Consider the following 18,378-nt stretch of genomic DNA (forward strand, 5'->3'; position numbering starts at 1 on the left):
TTCAGAACCTGAGAACATCAGTTCAGAAGTTCTGAAAGCTTCAACATCTGAAACTTCAAAATCTGGATCCAAAGGAACTTCAGTACCTGAAGCAAGTCAATCTAAAGGATCAGAAGTTCTTAAAAGAAAAAATTCTAAATCTCAGATGGAGTACAGGACTCAGATTATTTATGATTCTAGAGTCAGTAGACATAATCAATCAGAACATGGGATTGATGATAGATACAAACCCTGGAATCATAAACAATCCAAATCCTGGAATAATAACAGATTTCATAAGAAAATGTTTCAAAAAGGTCATTACTCCAAACCAAGATCTTTCTCCAACACTAGACAACATAATAAGCATTTGTGGACTAACAAGCGTGGACCCAGAAGATGGGTACCAAAAGCTGAAATTATGTACTATTCAGATTTACCAACTAGGAAAGGATATGTCCTACCCAGTGTGTGGAAACAAGTCTTATGCAAAGGAAGAAGGGCTTATGTCCTAGACCAATGGCTAACAAGTTCTCAAGTTAACAATCAGAACTTGATAAATGAAGAGGAAGAATACTGGGATGACTTTATCATTAACCTTGATGAAGAGTTCTATCGCAATGATTAAAGTTGTTTCTCATACAGCCTGCCACTCAAAGAAGTATCATGAAACACTCATGGTATTTGGATAGTGGATGTTCAAGGCATATGACTGGTGACAAACAACTATTTTCCAAGCTGACTATGAAAGAAGGAGGATCTGTTGGCTTTGGAGGTAATCAAAAAGGAAAGATAATAGGTACAGGTACAGTAGGTAATTCTTCCCTATCTATTAATGATGTTTGGTTAGTAGATGGACTCAAACATAACCTATTGAGCATAAGTCAATTTTGCGACAATGGTTATGTAGTTGTCTTTAATAAGGAATCATGTACTGTGTCTAAACAATCTGATAACTCCATGATATTCAAAGGCCTGAGAAAGAACAATGTTTATAAAATTAATCTTTCTGATTTGAATGAACAAAAAGTGATGTGTCTTTTGACCTTGAGTGAAGAAAAATGGATCTGGCATAAGAGGTTAGGCCATGCTAACTGGAGGTTAATCTCTAAGCTTAGCAAGCTTGACCTTGTCAGAGGTTTACCTAAAATCAAATATCACTCAAACACACTTTGTGGTTCATGTCAAAAAGGAAAGATTACAAAATCTTCTTTCAAACCTAAGAACATTGTTTCTACCTCAAGACCATTGGAACTTCTTCATATTGATCTTTTTGGGCCAGTTCACACTGCCTCTATCAATGGAAAGAAGTATGGATTAGTGATTGTTGATGATTACAGTAGATGGACTTGGGTAAAATTCCTAAGAACAAAAGATGAAGCTTATGATGAGTTTAGCATCTTCTGCAAACAAATTCAAAATGAAAAAGGCTACACTATTTTAAAAGTTAGAAGTGATCATGGTGGAGAATTTGAAAATGAACCTTTTGAAAACTTTTGTGAAAAATATGGCATTTTGCATGAATTCTCTTCTCCTAGAACACCTCAACAAAATGGGGTTGTAGAAAGGAAGAATAGAACTCTGCAAGAAATGGCCAGAACCATGATGCATGAAACAAATGTAGCAAAGTTTTTATGGGCAGAAGCTGTAAACACAGCATGTTATGTTCAAAATAGAATCTATATTAGATCTAAGTTGAACAAAACTGCTTATGAATTGTTCAAAGGAAGAAAACCTGACATTTCTTATTTTCATCAGTTTGGATGTACGTGTTACATCTTAAATAACAAAGTCCATCTAAAGAAATTTGATGCTAGAGGTTATAAGGGTATTTTTATAGGATACTCTGAACGCTCAAAAGCATACAGACTGTATATTTCTGAAACACACACTGTGGAAGAAAGTATGCATGTCAAATTTGATGACAAAGAGCCTGACCAAGTGTCAGAGCTTGTGGAAGGTTTGTCTAGATTTCAGGTATCAGAGGATCAATATTCAGATATTCCAAACTACTCAGAACATCCATTCTCTGAAGTACCTCTGAACACAATAGTTCCTACAGACTCTGAACAACCAAGAACTGAAGCATCTGCTGAACCTGATGTTGATGAGTCTGAAGATGATGAGCCTCCAAGAAATACTTTCAAATACAAATCATCACATCCAGAGGAACTGATATTAGGCAACAAGGATAGTCCAAGGAAGACAAGATCTCAACTGAGAAATGAGGAATCATTAGTTGGTCTTATCTCAATGATGGAACCTTCAAAGATTGATGAAGCTCTGAAAGATGATGCTTGGATTGTAGCAATGCAAGAAGAGCTGAATCAATTTCAAAGGAATGATGTGTGGACTCTAGTGCCTAAGCCTTCACACAAGAACATTATTGGAACAAAATGGGTATTCAGAAACAAGCTGAATGAACAAGGTGAAGTGGTAAGAAACAAGGCTAGATTGGTTGCACAAGGTTATAGTCAACAAGAGGGGATTGACTATACTGAAACCTTTGCACCAGTTGCTAGACTTGAAGCAATCAGGTTACTTCTATCTTATGCTGTTAATCATGGAATAACCTTGTATCAGATGGATGTTAAAAGTGCCTTCTTAAATGGTTTCATTTCTGAAGAAGTGTATGTTAAGCAACCTCCTGGTTTTGAAGATGTCTCAAACCCAGAACATGTTTTTAAACTGAAGAAATCACTGTATGGTCTGAAACAAGCTCCAAGAGCTTGGTATGATAGACTCAGTAATTTCCTTCTTGAAAAAGGTTTTGAAAAAGGAAAGGTTGATTGCACACTCTTTAGAAAAACAACCAAAGAAGACATCTTAATTATTCAAATTTATGTTGATGATATTATTTTTGGTTCAACTAATGCTGCTTTGTGCAAGAATTTTTCTAAGATAATGCAGGATGAATTTGAAATGAGCATGATGGGAGAGTTGAAGTTCTTTCTTGGAATTCAAATCAATCAGAAGAAGGAAGGAACTTATGTTCATCAATCAAAATACACTAAAGAACTTCTGAAGAAATTCAATTTAGATGACTGCAAGATAATGAATACTCCTATGCATCCAACTACCAACATGGGCAAGTCAGATGATGAAGGAAAGGTAGATCAAAAGGTCTACCGAGGTATGATTGGTTCCTTACTCTATCTGACAGCCTCTAGACCAGATATTTTATTCAGTGTTTGCTTATGTGCAAGATTCCAGTCAGATCCTAGAGAATCTCATCTTACAGCTGTAAAGAGAATCTTTAGGTATCTGAAAGGAACAACTAATCTTGGACTTCTCTATAAGAAATCCAATGATTATGTGCTAAATGGATTCTGTGATGCTGACTATGCTGGAGATAAAATTGAAAGAAAATCCACAAGTGGCAATTGTCAATTTGTTGGTGAAAACCTTATCTCCTGGGCTAGTAAAAGACAAACTACTATAGCTTTGTCTACAGCAGAAGCAGAATACATTTCAGCAGCTAAGTGTTGTACACAACTACTCTGGTTAAAATATCAGTTAGAAGATTATCAGGTAAGCAGTAACAATATTCCTTTATATTGTGATAATACTGCAGCCATTCATTTATCTAAAAATCCTATTCTACACTCTAGAGCCAAACATATTGAAATTAAACACCATTTTATCAGAGATTATGTTCAGAGAGGCATTATAGATATTAAGTTTGTTGATACTGAAAATCAATGGGCTGATATATTTACTAAAGCTTTATCTGTTGAAAGATTTGATTTTATAAAGAAACATCTGAACATGTTTTCAATCTCTGAATGAAAAATTTTTTTTGGCAATTAAAGTGTAAGAGGTTATGTATATCAGAACTTATGATTCAGAACATCTGATACACAAGCTCTGAAGTACTTAACTCTGATAGAGAATTTTAAATAACTCAGAGGCTCTGAACTATTTAAGTGGGAAACGTTCAGTATTCACTGCTGAACAGTTGTCCATTAAAATAGCAGTTACCGAGTAAATTTCTGCACGTGGTCTACGTGTGTCAGGTAGTGGGTGGTTAATGATGATTTTTGGTATTCAACTTTCTGTCAATTAGCGTAACTTCCCAAATTTGCTATTTTCGTGTTAACTGTGTGCATTTAAATAAAACTTACACAATACACTTGCACACTATTCACTTTCACAACCTACACTTTCATTTTCTCTCTAAACCTCCAACAAACTTTCTTTCTCTCTCGTTAGTTTTCCAAACCTTACCCTAATCTCCAACAATGGCTGGTGCTTCGTCTTCTTCGTCAAAAAGGATTCCACCGTTTATATTCAAAAATCTTCAGATCGTTGGGAACGAGATGGAGTTTCCAGAATCTGAACTCACTTTTCTTTCAGAGAAGATGGTTGATTTCGACGGTCTACAAGCTAATGGGTTTGAAGTTAAAAAGTACTTTATCACTCAAGGTTGGGATAAGTACTTCGACATGCTTAACGGTCCTATCTACCCAGATTTGTTGAAGAAATTCTGGATGAAAGCAAAGGTGTTCGATAAGCATGAAGCTAAGAAGGAAGAGCTTGCTGCAATAGAAAGGAATCCTAGTCTGAAGGGTAAAACTAGGAAGGAAATGGGTTTGCTGGATTATACAGGTGTACAGATTAGGTCTAACATCTGTGGAATGAATATGAGTCTCTCGCCCATTCATTTCAATGCTCTTCTTGGTCTGCCTAACTCTGGGATAGAGTTAGATGTGTTTGAAAAGGATACAAGATACAGAGATGATCTTCTGCATCTCATATGCACAGACTTCTCCTTAAAAGGAAAAGTAAAGGGTTTGACTGATGAATGTAGAGTTCTTTTCAAGATCATCTTAGCAGCTATCAGTCCAAGAGTTGGAGGGACTGATACAATCTCCTGGACTCATCGTCATCTGCTGTATTTCCTTCTGACAGGAAAGAAGGTTAATCTTGGAGATTACTTTTTTGAAAGGATTTGTGAAGCCATTTTTGCAAGTAAATCTCAGAGGAAAACTACTATAGTTTATCCTAGGTTGTTGTCAGACCTTCTGCATCAAGGTCATGTTGTTCAGAACTTAAGGAAATTCCACCCAGAATTGGTTCAGAAGAAGTTTTATCCAGAGATTCTGAACGCTAGTTTTCTGTCCAAGATGCGTTTGATTGCATCTAAGCCTATTGCTCCCCCACAAGAGTTCTCTGTTAGGCTTGAAGATCGTCTGTATGTAGAAGGCTACCCAGTTATATCTGAAGCTGATGCTGAGCATGTAATTCAGGACTACTTGGAAGTGCTCAGACAAGAAGGTTTTGTTGTTGACAGGAGTATGGTTCCTCCTGCTCCTGTAAATCTGTATAACCCTAAGAGGAAACCAAAGAGAAAGGCTGAAGCTCAAGATGTTCTACCTAAGCCAGATCTTCTGGCTCAGAAGAAAGTCAAAGTTGAACAATCTATGGCTGAGCAAAGGACTAAGAGGAAACATGAAGAATCTGCTACCAAGGCTGCTGAAGGAGCTTCAAAAGAGCCTATTGTTGTTGAAGTAGACAGTTCATCTGAAGGATCTACGTCAGAAGATGAGACTGAATCTGATGAAGAGACTTTGGCTGCTAGTTTGAGGAAAAGACCTGCTCCTACTTCTAAAAGTAAAGGTAAGTCTACTAAGTATGTCTTTAATGAAAATGAGATTGGAATAGGTTACACCAAACCTCTCAGAACTATTTTACCAACCTCTGATATTCCAACCTCTGATAACCCCCTATCTGAACTAGAAAAACATCTGAGCCCTGACCCTCTCAATAATCACCCTCCTTCTCATGAAACTCAACACAAATCTAGCTCACCTCCTAAACCTAAATCACCTCAACCTCAACCTCAACCTGACATTCCACCATCTGAACCTCAACCAGATATTCCAAATGCTCAACCAAACTCACCTATTCCCGTCACTAAACCAACCTCTCCCACAAAACAATCCTCTCCACATCCTGAACCAACAGCTGAACACAAATCTCCTGAACCATCTCCTGAACATATTTACCCTGAATCAACTTCTGACATTTCATCATCTGAACCAACCCCTGAACCCCATCCTAACTCAAGTGCTGAACATGCTTCTCCTGAGCGTATTCATACTTGTGCTCCCAAGCCTTCAGAGGCAGAAGTTGTTATTATTGACAACCCTGCTAATGAAACACCCAACCTCTCTACCATTCCCAATCCTTCACCATCATCATCCAACCCTTTTGGTAATCTATCCGCTCAGTTTCATGAAGACTTGGTTAGATTATCTTTGCTTAAGAACAGGTTTCTAGTTTGTCCTTCTGATGTGGACTTGGAAGTTTCAAGCATTAAGGCAAGGATTTGCAATGCCTTGGATGATGCTGCTGAAGAAATTAAGGCTGTGATTGGAAGAAGAGACTTGGATGTGATTAGCTTCATGAGGGAAAGTCTGGCTAGGGCTGAATTGAAAAGGTTAACCATGTTTAATCATGCTGGATTTGAACTTGCTAAGCTGGAAGCAGTTGCTGCTGTTGAACACCGTCTGAACGCTTTCAAAGTCATCTGGATAGACTCCAAGCTGTTTCAGAGTCTTGAAGCTCAGAGGTCTGAGTCTGAAAGGTTAGAAGAAGCTGCTGCTAGAGTTGCCGAGTTGGCAAATGAGCTACATAATGAGGATGCCACCGAAGAGGATGTACTGAATGTGCTGAACCAGGATGATGTCCTGATGATTGATTACCCAGAGGAAGGTGAACCCTCTGATAAAGGCAAGGCACCTTTGGTTGAAGAACAAGCGCCTTTGGTTCAAGATCAAGCTCCTGTTGTGGCTGATCAGTTGCAGATTTTTCAAGAAGCTCTGAGGGAGCAGCAAGAAGGATTGGAAAGGCAAAGGACAGCTCACCTCAACTTGGAATCCAAAGTGGATGGTCTGGTTTCCAACGTGGGATCCTTGAATGACAAATTCGACCAGCTCTTAGCCTTTCTTAAGAAACCTTAGGATTCTATGCACTTGTTTTAAGCTTTCCTTTTATTTTCTTATTTATCTTCTGAACACTTTTTCTGGTTTATCTATTTCAAGCTGTTTTGTTTATGTTTTGCTTGATTACTTATTTCATGTTCACTTGATATTTATATTGTCTTGATAAATAAGAACATAAGAACACAAGATGTTTTTTAAAACGAAACTTTTTTTATTAATGCTCCAACAATGTTGAGTACATTGGTAAAAAGAAAAAGAAAAAGACAACCTAATCCTAATCAGATGGATAAAACTCAGAAGAAATCTCTGATTTCTCCTCAGCATCATCTGATGAAATTTCTATGGGATCCGGGTTTTGCTCTTGTTCTTCTTCTTCTTGTTCCTCTTCTGGAACATAGCTAGCCAAGAACTCAACATAGTCAGCATCATCTTCATTCTCTTCAGCTTCAGAATCTGATGAGATAATTATAATCTCAGCATCTTGTGGTATCTTGTTGTCTTCTTTTTCATCGTTTTCGCGTTTCTCTTCATCTTCTTTCTTTCTTTTAAACTCTGCGATGCGTAAACTAAACCTTTTCATTATTACTAATCTCTTTTGTTTCACTTGTTTATTCTTGTTTTTACGTGAAGAAGGCATGTTAACTCGCTCACCTTTTATAAACCTTTGAGCGCGTTGGTTTTTGTTTTGATATTAATTCACCTTTGTAACAACCACTCTTCTTCTTTGACTGTCTTGATTATATAACTTTTTTTTACTTTTTGATAATGACAAAAGGGGGAGTAGTTACGCATTAATTGATAAGTGATAAGTTCAAAACTGAAACCACGTTTTTATCCTTTTATCTCGCTTTTATCCGTTAAATTAAAAGTTGTTACTTTTAAGTTGTTTTACGTATTTCAATGCGGAGACTAAGTTAGTTGAAACTAAAATAAATTTCATAAGTAAGGATAAGTTAAGAGTGCAATTTTAACTTAGCCTTATGAGACTTAGGGGGAGAGCTTGCAAACCTCTCACTCTGAAGAAAGATATGAAATTGATTTTATTTCAGACCATCTTAATCTTATACTAAATTAAAATATCATGGATAAAACATAAAGTTCAGACTTTATGGAGTATCAATCTTAGGGGGAGCTTGCAAACCTCATAAACCTAAGAGAAACATGATAAGTTAATTTAACAACAATTGTCAATTAATACTGATGTTTGTCATCATCAAAAAGGGGGAGATTGTTGGAACAAAATTGATTTAAAAATGTTTGCCCCTAAATCTATAAAGGTTTTGATGATAACAAAGTATTAATTAACAATTGGAAGGACTAAAAATTTATTTTAAGTGCGCAGATATAAGCATCATATAAGCTCTGAGTGAAGTTCAGAGGATGTGAATTCAGAAGTTCACAAGCGCTCAGAAGATGTTGGACTTCAGCAGTTACAACATTCAGAGGATGAAGACTTCAGAACTTCTTGACTGACTACTAAGCTTCATCAAAGTCTGAAGATCTCTTTGAAAGCTGTGAAGATTCCCTTTGCTAGTCAACTCTTCTACCAATGAAGAAAAGGACCTTTCAAGTCTGATCAGTTCAGCTACCTCTGTTCTGTCTGTCCTAACTTGAGAACGTGGGTCTTCAGTTTTGTTAGCTGAATAAGGAAAGTCTTCTCTGCAGTAGTCAAAGTACCTGAAACTCTTTCTTAGTTTTGGATACAACCAAACTGCATCAAGACAGGCTGCTTGAAGACAAAAGATTATCAACTCCAACGGCTCCTTTTGCAACGACTCTTTTCTAGTGGTATATATACTAGAAGATTCAGCTACAACACATATACAATAATCAAGATTTGAACGTGCGCTGAACAAACTCTGAACTCTGTGATATACAAGCTCTGAACCTCGATTAAGTGTTTTTGCACTTTAGTCAAATACTCTGTACTATTTGTATTTGCTCTCTTTAGGTTCATCTAAGAGCATTTGTATATTTTCATATACTTTATTATTACTTGAGAAACTTAAGCTTGTGTGCTTAAGTGTGAAGTCTTAAGCTTGTGTGCTTGAGCATTGTTGAGAAGTCTCTTGCTTGTGTGCTTGAGCATTGTTGAGAAGTCTCTTGCTTGTGTGCTTGAGCAGGTGTAATCTTGTGTGATTATAGTGAAATCCCTTGGAAGTGCAAGGGGACTGGACTACTCTCGTTTTGTGAGAGGAACCAGTATAAAATTGCTTGTGTGATCTCTCTCTCTCTATCTTGTTATTATTTGTGTTATTTATCCGCTGCTAACGTAGTTGAGTTAAGAACTTGAAAAAGTTTTAACTTAGCTAAAACACAATTCAACCCCCCCCTTCTTGTGTTTTCACACCTTCAGAGGGTAAAGAAGATGCGCTTGCGCAAGAACAGTTTGAGCATGAAATCAGATTTAGGCGAGAGATTCTTAATGGGGATATGCTGGGCCTGCTTGAACGTGATTCTTCCATATACTACAACATCAAAGCCCTTTTCCGCAAACTACAGAACCCAATGACTAACGAAGCAATGTTCCTTCTAGTGATTCAGGCTGAAACCTTTTTAGAACAGTTCGTTAGTCAATCTCAACTCTTAACCAGGACCAGCAACCTTCTGACATCTCTGCTTGCAACACAGCAACACCATTTCGAGCAAGCTAATAATTGCAATGCAGAAGTCACAACTATCAAAGCTGCCTCTGATGAAGCTCTCGAGCAACTTGTGGCTTGTGAGAACAATATTGCTCAATGGCAATCTGAAATCGAAGCGTTGAAGGAAAAAGTTCGACAGGAAGAGGCTAAGATGGAAAAACTAGCTGCAGTAGCTATCGAAGCACAAAAGGTCAAGCTTGATGAGCTAGCACGCGAAGGCATCCAGCATTACAGTGATGGTCTAGCTGTCCAGAAGCGGGTTGAGCATCTTGCCAGTGATAAAGAAATGCTACAACGTAAACTGGTGTCCATTCGAACCCAGTATTACCAATTCCAAGCAGCCAATCGAAAGCCTCCTTCGCCATCTCAACAACAGCCTTGACTTTGTAATTTTTTAGTCTTAAGTTTTTTCCTCTTTTGGATGTTGTAATTGTGAATCTTTTAACACTAGAAACCGTCGAACAATTTCGGGCATGCCTTTTTTAATGTATGCCCTCTTTTGGCTTTTTAATGCTGCATGTTTATATATTGGCTGAGTATTTTATTCTCTTGTTGTTGTTTGCTTCCCTCCTTTTGGGTCATTATCCTAAGCCTTATTAATGGCATTTTGTAAGGAATGAAGCGAACATGTTTCCAACGCAGTCAACATAATTAACTACACGGCTTTGGGCATTAATGCCATGGCATTTCCCTATGCAAACTGACCATGGTTGGTTGTAACTGCCTGAGCATTAACGCGTGTTAAATCCTTCTATAAATACTCACGCCTTGCAACTCTTTTTCTCATCACTTTACACAAACTATCGCATCAACATCTCTTAACAAAGAATGGATAACAAGAAAAATCCTTCTTCTTCCACCCCGGACTCAAACACGCCACATCCTCTTGGAAGGGGACGAATCAAGATTCCAGCTTCCAAACCTCCACGCACTAGAATCCTTCGCCCTAGGCCGGCAACAGCTAAGGTGGTAGAAACCATCACTCTCTCTTCTGACTCTTCAAGCTCCAGTTCAAATGATGAAGATGAGGATTACCTTGAGTTCCTCAGCACCCTAGAGCCTGACGAAGAATACCCAGGAACTCCGACTCCTTCTTCTGAGGATGAAGACTCTCAGATCTCAGAACTCTCCAATTCTGATTCAAAGGATGAAGGAGCTCAAGCTCAGGGTAAACCTTAAATGGTTACCCTTCAACATTCAACCAGTTCTTGTACTTTCTTGAATATTCTTGAATGATTGGTTGTATTGTTGATTTTTTATGAATAAAAATTTATTCTTGGCATTTCCTTTTACCATTTCGCAATTTTTTATTCTTGCGTTATTCATTTTTTATGCATATTTCTTGCAACATTGGCTTGTATTTCTTTAAATACTTGTCATTCATGTTGACTGACCATCTCTCAGGAGTTAACTCTTCAATCTCATAAGCTCCATTTGACAATACTTGGGAAATCTTAAATGGCCCTTCCCAATTGGGTGACCATTTTCCAAAGACTCGATCTCGTCTGTCCATGGGAAGGATAACTTTCCAAACTAAATCTCCTACGTCGAAGAGTTTACATTTAACCCTTTTATTATATGCTTTAGCAATTCGTTCCTTTTGTCGAATCAAAGCATCCAACGCCTGTAACCTCTCCTCATCCACGTCTGTTAATTCATCTAACATTAAATTCCAATAACGGTCAGGAGGTAGTTCCCATTGCCTTTGCACTCGAATTGACTGCATCATTATCTCAACAGGTAACACAGCATCATGACCATACGTTAGTCGAAAAGGTGTCGAACCTGTTGATTCCTTAGGAGAATTCCTGCATGCCCATAGGACTTGGCCCAAGGTCTTATGCCAATTTTTTGGCTTCTGAGCAACATGTTTCTTAATTAAACCAATTATGACCTTGTTGGCCGCTTCAACTTGGCCATTTGCTTGAGCGTAATAAGGCGTCAAAGTCATTAGTTTAAAACCTGATTGTTCAGCAAAATCTTGCATCTTTCGACCAACAAACACTGTTCCTTGGTCTGTAGTGATCGTCTCAGGAAGCCCAAACCTATAAATAATATGGTTTTGGATAAAATTGATCACTGTTTCCTGATCCACGTTCGTTAGGGCAACAGCCTCTATCCATTTGGTAAAATAGTCGATCCCAACTAATATATAACGTTGGTTCTTTGATGACGCAGGCCTAATCTCACCAATTAAATCTAAAGCCCAGCCTCTAAAAGGCCAAGGTTTGATAATCGAATGCAACTCGCTGGCTGGGACATGTTGTATCCCTGCGTGTTTTTGTCACTCTTGACAGCCCTTCGCATATTCTATGCAATCCTTAAGCATGGAAGGCCAATACAAACCTTGTCGAAACAGAAGCCATTTCATTTTGTGGCCTGCTTGATGGGCGCCATAGGCCCCACTATGGGCATTTGAAATTGCTACATACGCCTCATTTTCATTGAGGCACTTTAATAAAACTCCTTCAGGTGTTTTCTTAAATAGCTCATTTCCCATGATTGTGTAACTCAAGGCTCTATACTTAACCTTTCTATCGGCTGTACCTGTTGGATTTTCTATGTATTTAACAATGGGTTGCCTCCAATCATTGCCAGCCAAATTGTCAATCACGAAGATTTCAGTCATCACTTCATCAAAGTGTGCATCTGCCATTTCTGACTCCATTTCGACACTTTGTTCATTTGCCCCCAGCTGATGGGGTATTACCTCACATGAGATTAGTTTTTCTTTAATTTCAACTAACTCATCTAATCTTTTCCCCGTCACCTTATAGCCAGAAGCAATTTGGGCTAAATCATTTGCTTCTTGGTTCTCGATCCGAGGCACATGTTGAATGTTGCATGAGTCGAATCGTTTTAGTAACGAGAAAGCAATAACAAAGTACTTCATCAAATGTTCTTGAATGCATTTGTATTCCTTTGCCAATTGCTTTATTACTAACTCAGAGTCTCCTCTGATTTTAACATGTTTTGCCCCCAAGTCTAAAAGAATCTTTAGACCTGCAATTAAAGCCTCGTACTCGGCTTCATTATTAGAGCACGTTCCATTAATCTTGTACTTAAACTTTGTTGGAATCTTTAAGGGAGAAATGATTAAGATTCCAATTCCTGTACCATGTTTGTTGTAACGACCCGATTTTTAGTAAATCGATATTTTATATATTTGCATATATTTTGGGTTAGTGTTAAATATTTATTTACGCGACCTATGATTATTTATCGCGAACATAAGTTTGTGAGCGAAACCTTTGTCGTGTTAGTGGGCTTGGGGCGTGTGAGAGCTTAATGGGCTTAGGCTATTGGGCTTGGTTCATGATCCATTGGAGAGTAGTATAAGTAGCAAGTCAAACTAAGGAATAGTATCATAACTTGTTTTTCATGAGAAGTTTGAAGTTTGTGAGCTTAGAAGCAAAGCAAGAACCCTAGGAGAGCTAGAAGAAGATCACGAGCAAGGAGAAGAGGTTTAGAGGCCAAGAATCATCGTTCAATCTAAGGTGAGAGTGGTTAAGCATAAGCTTGGGTGATCCAAGAGAGGGGAGGTGTCTAGCCTCCATTCCTAAACTCTCTCATCCAATTTCTTTGGGGTTTGGGTGAAGTTTCTTTATCATAAACATGTCTTTTCATCTTAGTATGCTTAATGAACATCTAGGAGGGAATATGTTTATGTTTGATGATGGTTTTGCATGTTTATGCAACTTTGCTTATTTTGCAAGAAATTGACATGATTTTGTATGTGTGATGTGTTTTGGTGTTTTTGATTGTTGATACATGTATATATGTATGGTATATACATGATTGATCACTTGTTATGCATTTATAACATGTTATGATGTATTTTGGGTGGATTTGAGTGTTAAACCGCCTTAGAAACTCAAGAACAGATATTTTCTGGTGTTGTTCGCTACCTGTTCGCTCAGCGAATAGTTCGCTACGAGTTCGCTACATGTTCGCCATGTACCTGTAACCCTCTGATGTTGTTCGCTACCTGTTCGCTCAGCGAATAGTTCACTACGGGTTCGCTACGGCTTCGCTCAGCGAACAGCTCTGTGACAGCAATTTTTGTTAATGTTTGTAAAGTGTGTGTATCCATGTATTTGGTTTCGTTTTGGTTTGGAATTATTATATGTTTAATAATTGTGTTGTGTAATGGCATTTATATAAAATGTCAAAGAAGAATATTAAGGTTTGTATACTTTAATAAAGAGGGATATCAGCTTGTCTGATAAAGAAGTAAGTTGGATTAGGTTATCCATTTGTGAGTTTACCATATGTTTGGTATTTGCATGACATTCATACATTCATGCATTATTTAGGGATTTCAGACTTGTCTGATAAAGAGGATATTGGGCTTGCCCAATAAAGAGGATATCAAAGGTCAGGTTCTTTGATAAAGACGATGGTACCACATGCATTAGTCGTGTCTAGGTTGGCATGACATTGAATGTTTGGCATTAGTCGCATTTGAGTAAATGTGCAATTATGTGTTATGTGTTATGTGAGTTCTTTGTGTTGTCCGAAACGACGTGAAACTATCTGGTTGTGTATTTGTGAGTATGTGTTATCTGGTGTATTGCTTATTGAGGCATGTGTGTGAGTTAGTAATACGTGATAGGTTGAATATAGGTGCGTTTCTATATTCGTATGTATGTGATTATGTTTACTAACTCTCTACCTATTTGTTATGTGCTGGACCTTTGGGGGTTCAGGTATTCAGGTCGAGGTTTCGATCGAGCTTTAGCTGTAGATCGTTTTGGTGTGGAGCACTTTTGGTGAGGAGCTAGTGTAGGCTACCTTTGTATAGTTTTGTTAAGTTTAGTTTGGTTGAGATGTATATTAGTGCTCTGGTAGTTTGTAACATCGTGTCGGGGATCGTTTGTATTCCGTCGTATATCGATGCGAACATCTTAACTTATGTTTTATGTTAATGAATTATCTTTTGAACTATTATGTTCATTGTTTTGAAAATCCTTTATGTTTAATGTTTTCCGCTGCGACGTTTCGTGTCATGTGCACGATCGTTTAGAAAATGTTTTTCAGTAGCGCTCCGGCTACTTATCTTTAAAAAGTTTTTAAGATCACGTTTTTAAGGGTAGTTAGTTCGGGGTGTTACAATAGTGGTATCAGAGCAGGTCGGTTCATGTGAGCCATTAGGATTTTCTTTCTCTTGTATGAAGCATGTGTTGGGTACACTGTTAATACATTCTAACGTCGAGTTGTGGTTCGTTCAGGAATCATGGCTGCTGCTAGGACCAACGCGTGGATCGCAGAAGCTTTAGCTACGTTGACTACTTTAGTGGCACGGGATAATGACCCTGGAAGGAATCAAGAATATGTGTATTGCTATAAGTGTGGCGAGCGAGGTCATAAGCCTTTTGAGTGTCCGAAGGAGCTGGACAAGTGTCTCAGGTGTGGAAGGATGGGCCACAAAACGGAAGCGTGCAGGGGGAAGTTGACTTGTTACGACTGTGGTGAAGATGGCCACAAGAGTGTTGAATGCAAGAAGCCCAAACAGGTCGTCGGAAAGGTGTTTGCATTGGGTGATGAAGATGGCAAGGCCAAGTCCAGTTATTACAAGGCCATGAAGGACAGGAAAGGTAAACGACTGGAGCGCAGTAAGCCCTACGACATCGTGGAAAGAGGTAGTAGTAGTGGTAGGAAGAAGCAAGGAAATGGTCAATGCTACAAGTGTGGTGCGAGGGGTCATATTTCTTACGGCTGTCCGCTTAAGGATGACAAGTGCTTTAACTGTGGAAAGTTAGGGCACAAGGCTGAGGTTTGTCGTGCAACGAAGGTTGTTTGTTTCAATTGTGGCGAGGAAGGTCACAAGAGTCCGGTATGCAAGAAACCGAAGATGCCGCGTTGAGGGTTCGTTCTCTGTTTTATCTCTTAGGAAATTTCGAGGGCGAAATTCTTTTAAGGGGGGTAGAGTTGTAACGACCCGATTTTTAGTAAATCGATATTTTATATATTTGCATATATTTTGGGTTAGTGTTAAATATTTATTTACGCGACCTATGATTATTTATCGCGAACATAAGTTTGTGAGCGAAACCTTTGTCGTGTTAGTGGGCTTGGGGCGTGTGAGAGCTTAATGGGCTTAGGCTATTGGGCTTGGTTCATGATCCATTGGAGAGTAGTATAAGTAGCAAGTCAAACTAAGGAATAGTATCATAACTTGTTTTTCATGAGAAGTTTGAAGTTTGTGAGCTTAGAAGCAAAGCAAGAACCCTAGGAGAGCTAGAAGAAGATCACGAGCAAGGAGAAGAGGTTTAGAGGCCAAGAATCATCGTTCAATCTAAGGTGAGAGTGGTTAAGCATAAGCTTGGGTGATCCAAGAGAGGGGAGGTGTCTAGCCTCCATTCCTAAACTCTCTCATCCAATTTCTTTGGGGTTTGGGTGAAGTTTCTTTATCATAAACATGTCTTTTCATCTTAGTATGCTTAATGAACATCTAGGAGGGAATATGTTTATGTTTGATGATGGTTTTGCATGTTTATGCAACTTTGCTTATTTTGCAAGAAATTGACATGATTTTGTATGTGTGATGTGTTTTGGTGTTTTTGATTGTTGATACATGTATATATGTATGGTATATACATGATTGATCACTTGTTATGCATTTATAACATGTTATGATGTATTTTGGGTGGATTTGAGTGTTAAACCGCCTTAGAAACTCAAGAACAGATATTTTCTGGTGTTGTTCGCTACCTGTTCGCTCAGCGAATAGTTCGCTACGAGTTCGCTACATGTTCGCCATGTACCTGTAACCCTCTGATGTTGTTCGCTACCTGTTCGCTCAGCGAATAGTTCACTACGGGTTCGCTACGGCTTCGCTCAGCGAACAGCTCTGTGACAGCAATTTTTGTTAATGTTTGTAAAGTGTGTGTATCCATGTATTTGGTTTCGTTTTGGTTTGGAATTATTATATGTTTAATAATTGTGTTGTGTAATGGCATTTATATAAAATGTCAAAGAAGAATATTAAGGTTTGTATACTTTAATAAAGAGGGATATCAGCTTGTCTGATAAAGAAGTAAGTTGGATTAGGTTATCCATTTGTGAGTTTACCATATGTTTGGTATTTGCATGACATTCATACATTCATGCATTATTTAGGGATTTCAGACTTGTCTGATAAAGAGGATATTGGGCTTGCCCAATAAAGAGGATATCAAAGGTCAGGTTCTTTGATAAAGACGATGGTACCACATGCATTAGTCGTGTCTAGGTTGGCATGACATTGAATGTTTGGCATTAGTCGCATTTGAGTAAATGTGCAATTATGTGTTATGTGTTATGTGAGTTCTTTGTGTTGTCCGAAACGACGTGAAACTATCTGGTTGTGTATTTGTGAGTATGTGTTATCTGGTGTATTGCTTATTGAGGCATGTGTGTGAGTTAGTAATACGTGATAGGTTGAATATAGGTGCGTTTCTATATTCGTATGTATGTGATTATGTTTACTAACTCTCTACCTATTTGTTATGTGCTGGACCTTTGGGGGTTCAGGTATTCAGGTCGAGGTTTCGATCGAGCTTTAGCTGTAGATCGTTTTGGTGTGGAGCACTTTTGGTGAGGAGCTAGTGTAGGCTACCTTTGTATAGTTTTGTTAAGTTTAGTTTGGTTGAGATGTATATTAGTGCTCTGGTAGTTTGTAACATCGTGTCGGGGATCGTTTGTATTCCGTCGTATATCGATGCGAACATCTTAACTTATGTTTTATGTTAATGAATTATCTTTTGAACTATTATGTTCATTGTTTTGAAAATCCTTTATGTTTAATGTTTTCCGCTGCGACGTTTCGTGTCATGTGCACGATCGTTTAGAAAATGTTTTTCAGTAGCGCTCCGGCTACTTATCTTTAAAAAGTTTTTAAGATCACGTTTTTAAGGGTAGTTAGTTCGGGGTGTTACATTTGTGCTTCGAGCCATCAAAGTATAGCACCCAAGGCTCAGATTCCACATATGTTATTGGAATTTCAACCACTGAATGGTCAACAAGGAAGTCAGCCACTATTTGACCTTTCACAGCCCTCAGAGGCTGGTAAGTCAATGAATATTCAGTTAAAGCTAAAGCCCACTTCCCAATTCGACTATGCTGATTGGTTTCAACAACATATGCTTAATGATATCAAAATGAGAGTAAACATAAACATGAACTGGTTTGATATATTGTTTAAGTTTGGTACAAGAGAAATACAAACATAGACAAAGTTTTCAATTGAACTATATCTAGTTTCAGCATCATTTAAGATTCTACTTAGATAATAAATAGCCTTTTCTACGCCATTTTCATCCTCTTGTGCGAGCATGCTTCCAATAGTCGAATCTGATGCTGCAACATACAACTTCATTGCTTTGTTTCGAATAGGAGGCATTAAAGTTGGAGGCTTCGACAAGTATGCCTTAATATCATCAAATGCCTTTTGTTGTTCCGTTCCCCATTCAAATACATCACCTTTCTTGAGCCTCAGCAGTGGAGAAAAAGGTTGAGCTTTGCCACTTAGGTTTGATATAAACCTTCTCAAGAAATTGATCTTTCCTAGCAAGGATTGAAGCTGTTTCTTCGTTCCTGGAGGTTTTGTCTCCATGATAGCCTTTGTCTTGTTTTGGTTAATTTCTATGCCCTTTTTATGCACAACAAAGCCAAGGAAATCTCCTGCATGTACACAAAAAGCACATTTTAGTGGATTCATCTTTAATCCACATTTTCTCATTCTTTCGAACGATTTTTTAAGATGTTCGATATGTTCATCATGGGAAGAGGATTTCACAACAATATCATCAATATAAACCTGCATA

The 18,378-nt window shown here is 38.1% G+C and overlaps 1 protein-coding gene across 1 annotated transcript; it reads left to right on the forward strand.

The window, feature by feature from the left end:
- The first annotated feature begins 14,807 nt into the window (after window positions 1–14,807).
- On the forward strand, window positions 14,808–16,768 carry LOC123914849 (DNA-binding protein HEXBP-like). The gene is made up of 2 exons (XM_045966015.1): window positions 14,808–15,347; window positions 16,694–16,768. The coding sequence occupies exons 1-2, from the start codon at window positions 14,808–14,810 to the stop codon at window positions 16,766–16,768; spliced, it is 615 nt and encodes a 204-aa protein (XP_045821971.1).
- Window positions 16,769–18,378: the final 1,610 nt, after the last annotated feature.

The sequence above is a fragment of the Trifolium pratense genome, linkage group LG3, assembly GCF_020283565.1.
Source record: "Trifolium pratense cultivar HEN17-A07 linkage group LG3, ARS_RC_1.1, whole genome shotgun sequence".
NCBI classification, from domain to species: Eukaryota; Viridiplantae; Streptophyta; class Magnoliopsida; order Fabales; family Fabaceae; genus Trifolium; species Trifolium pratense.

Excerpts from the sequence above, each read along its gene's own strand:
- LOC123914849 (XM_045966015.1), top strand. The coding sequence starts at position 14,808 with ATGGCTGCTGCTAGGACCAACGCGTGGATCGCAGAAGCTTTAGCTACG. Across the intron at positions 15,348-16,693 it reads AGTTAGGGCACAAGGCTGAG|GGATTTCAGACTTGTCTGAT; the intron begins GTTTGTCGTGCA and ends TGCATTATTTAG.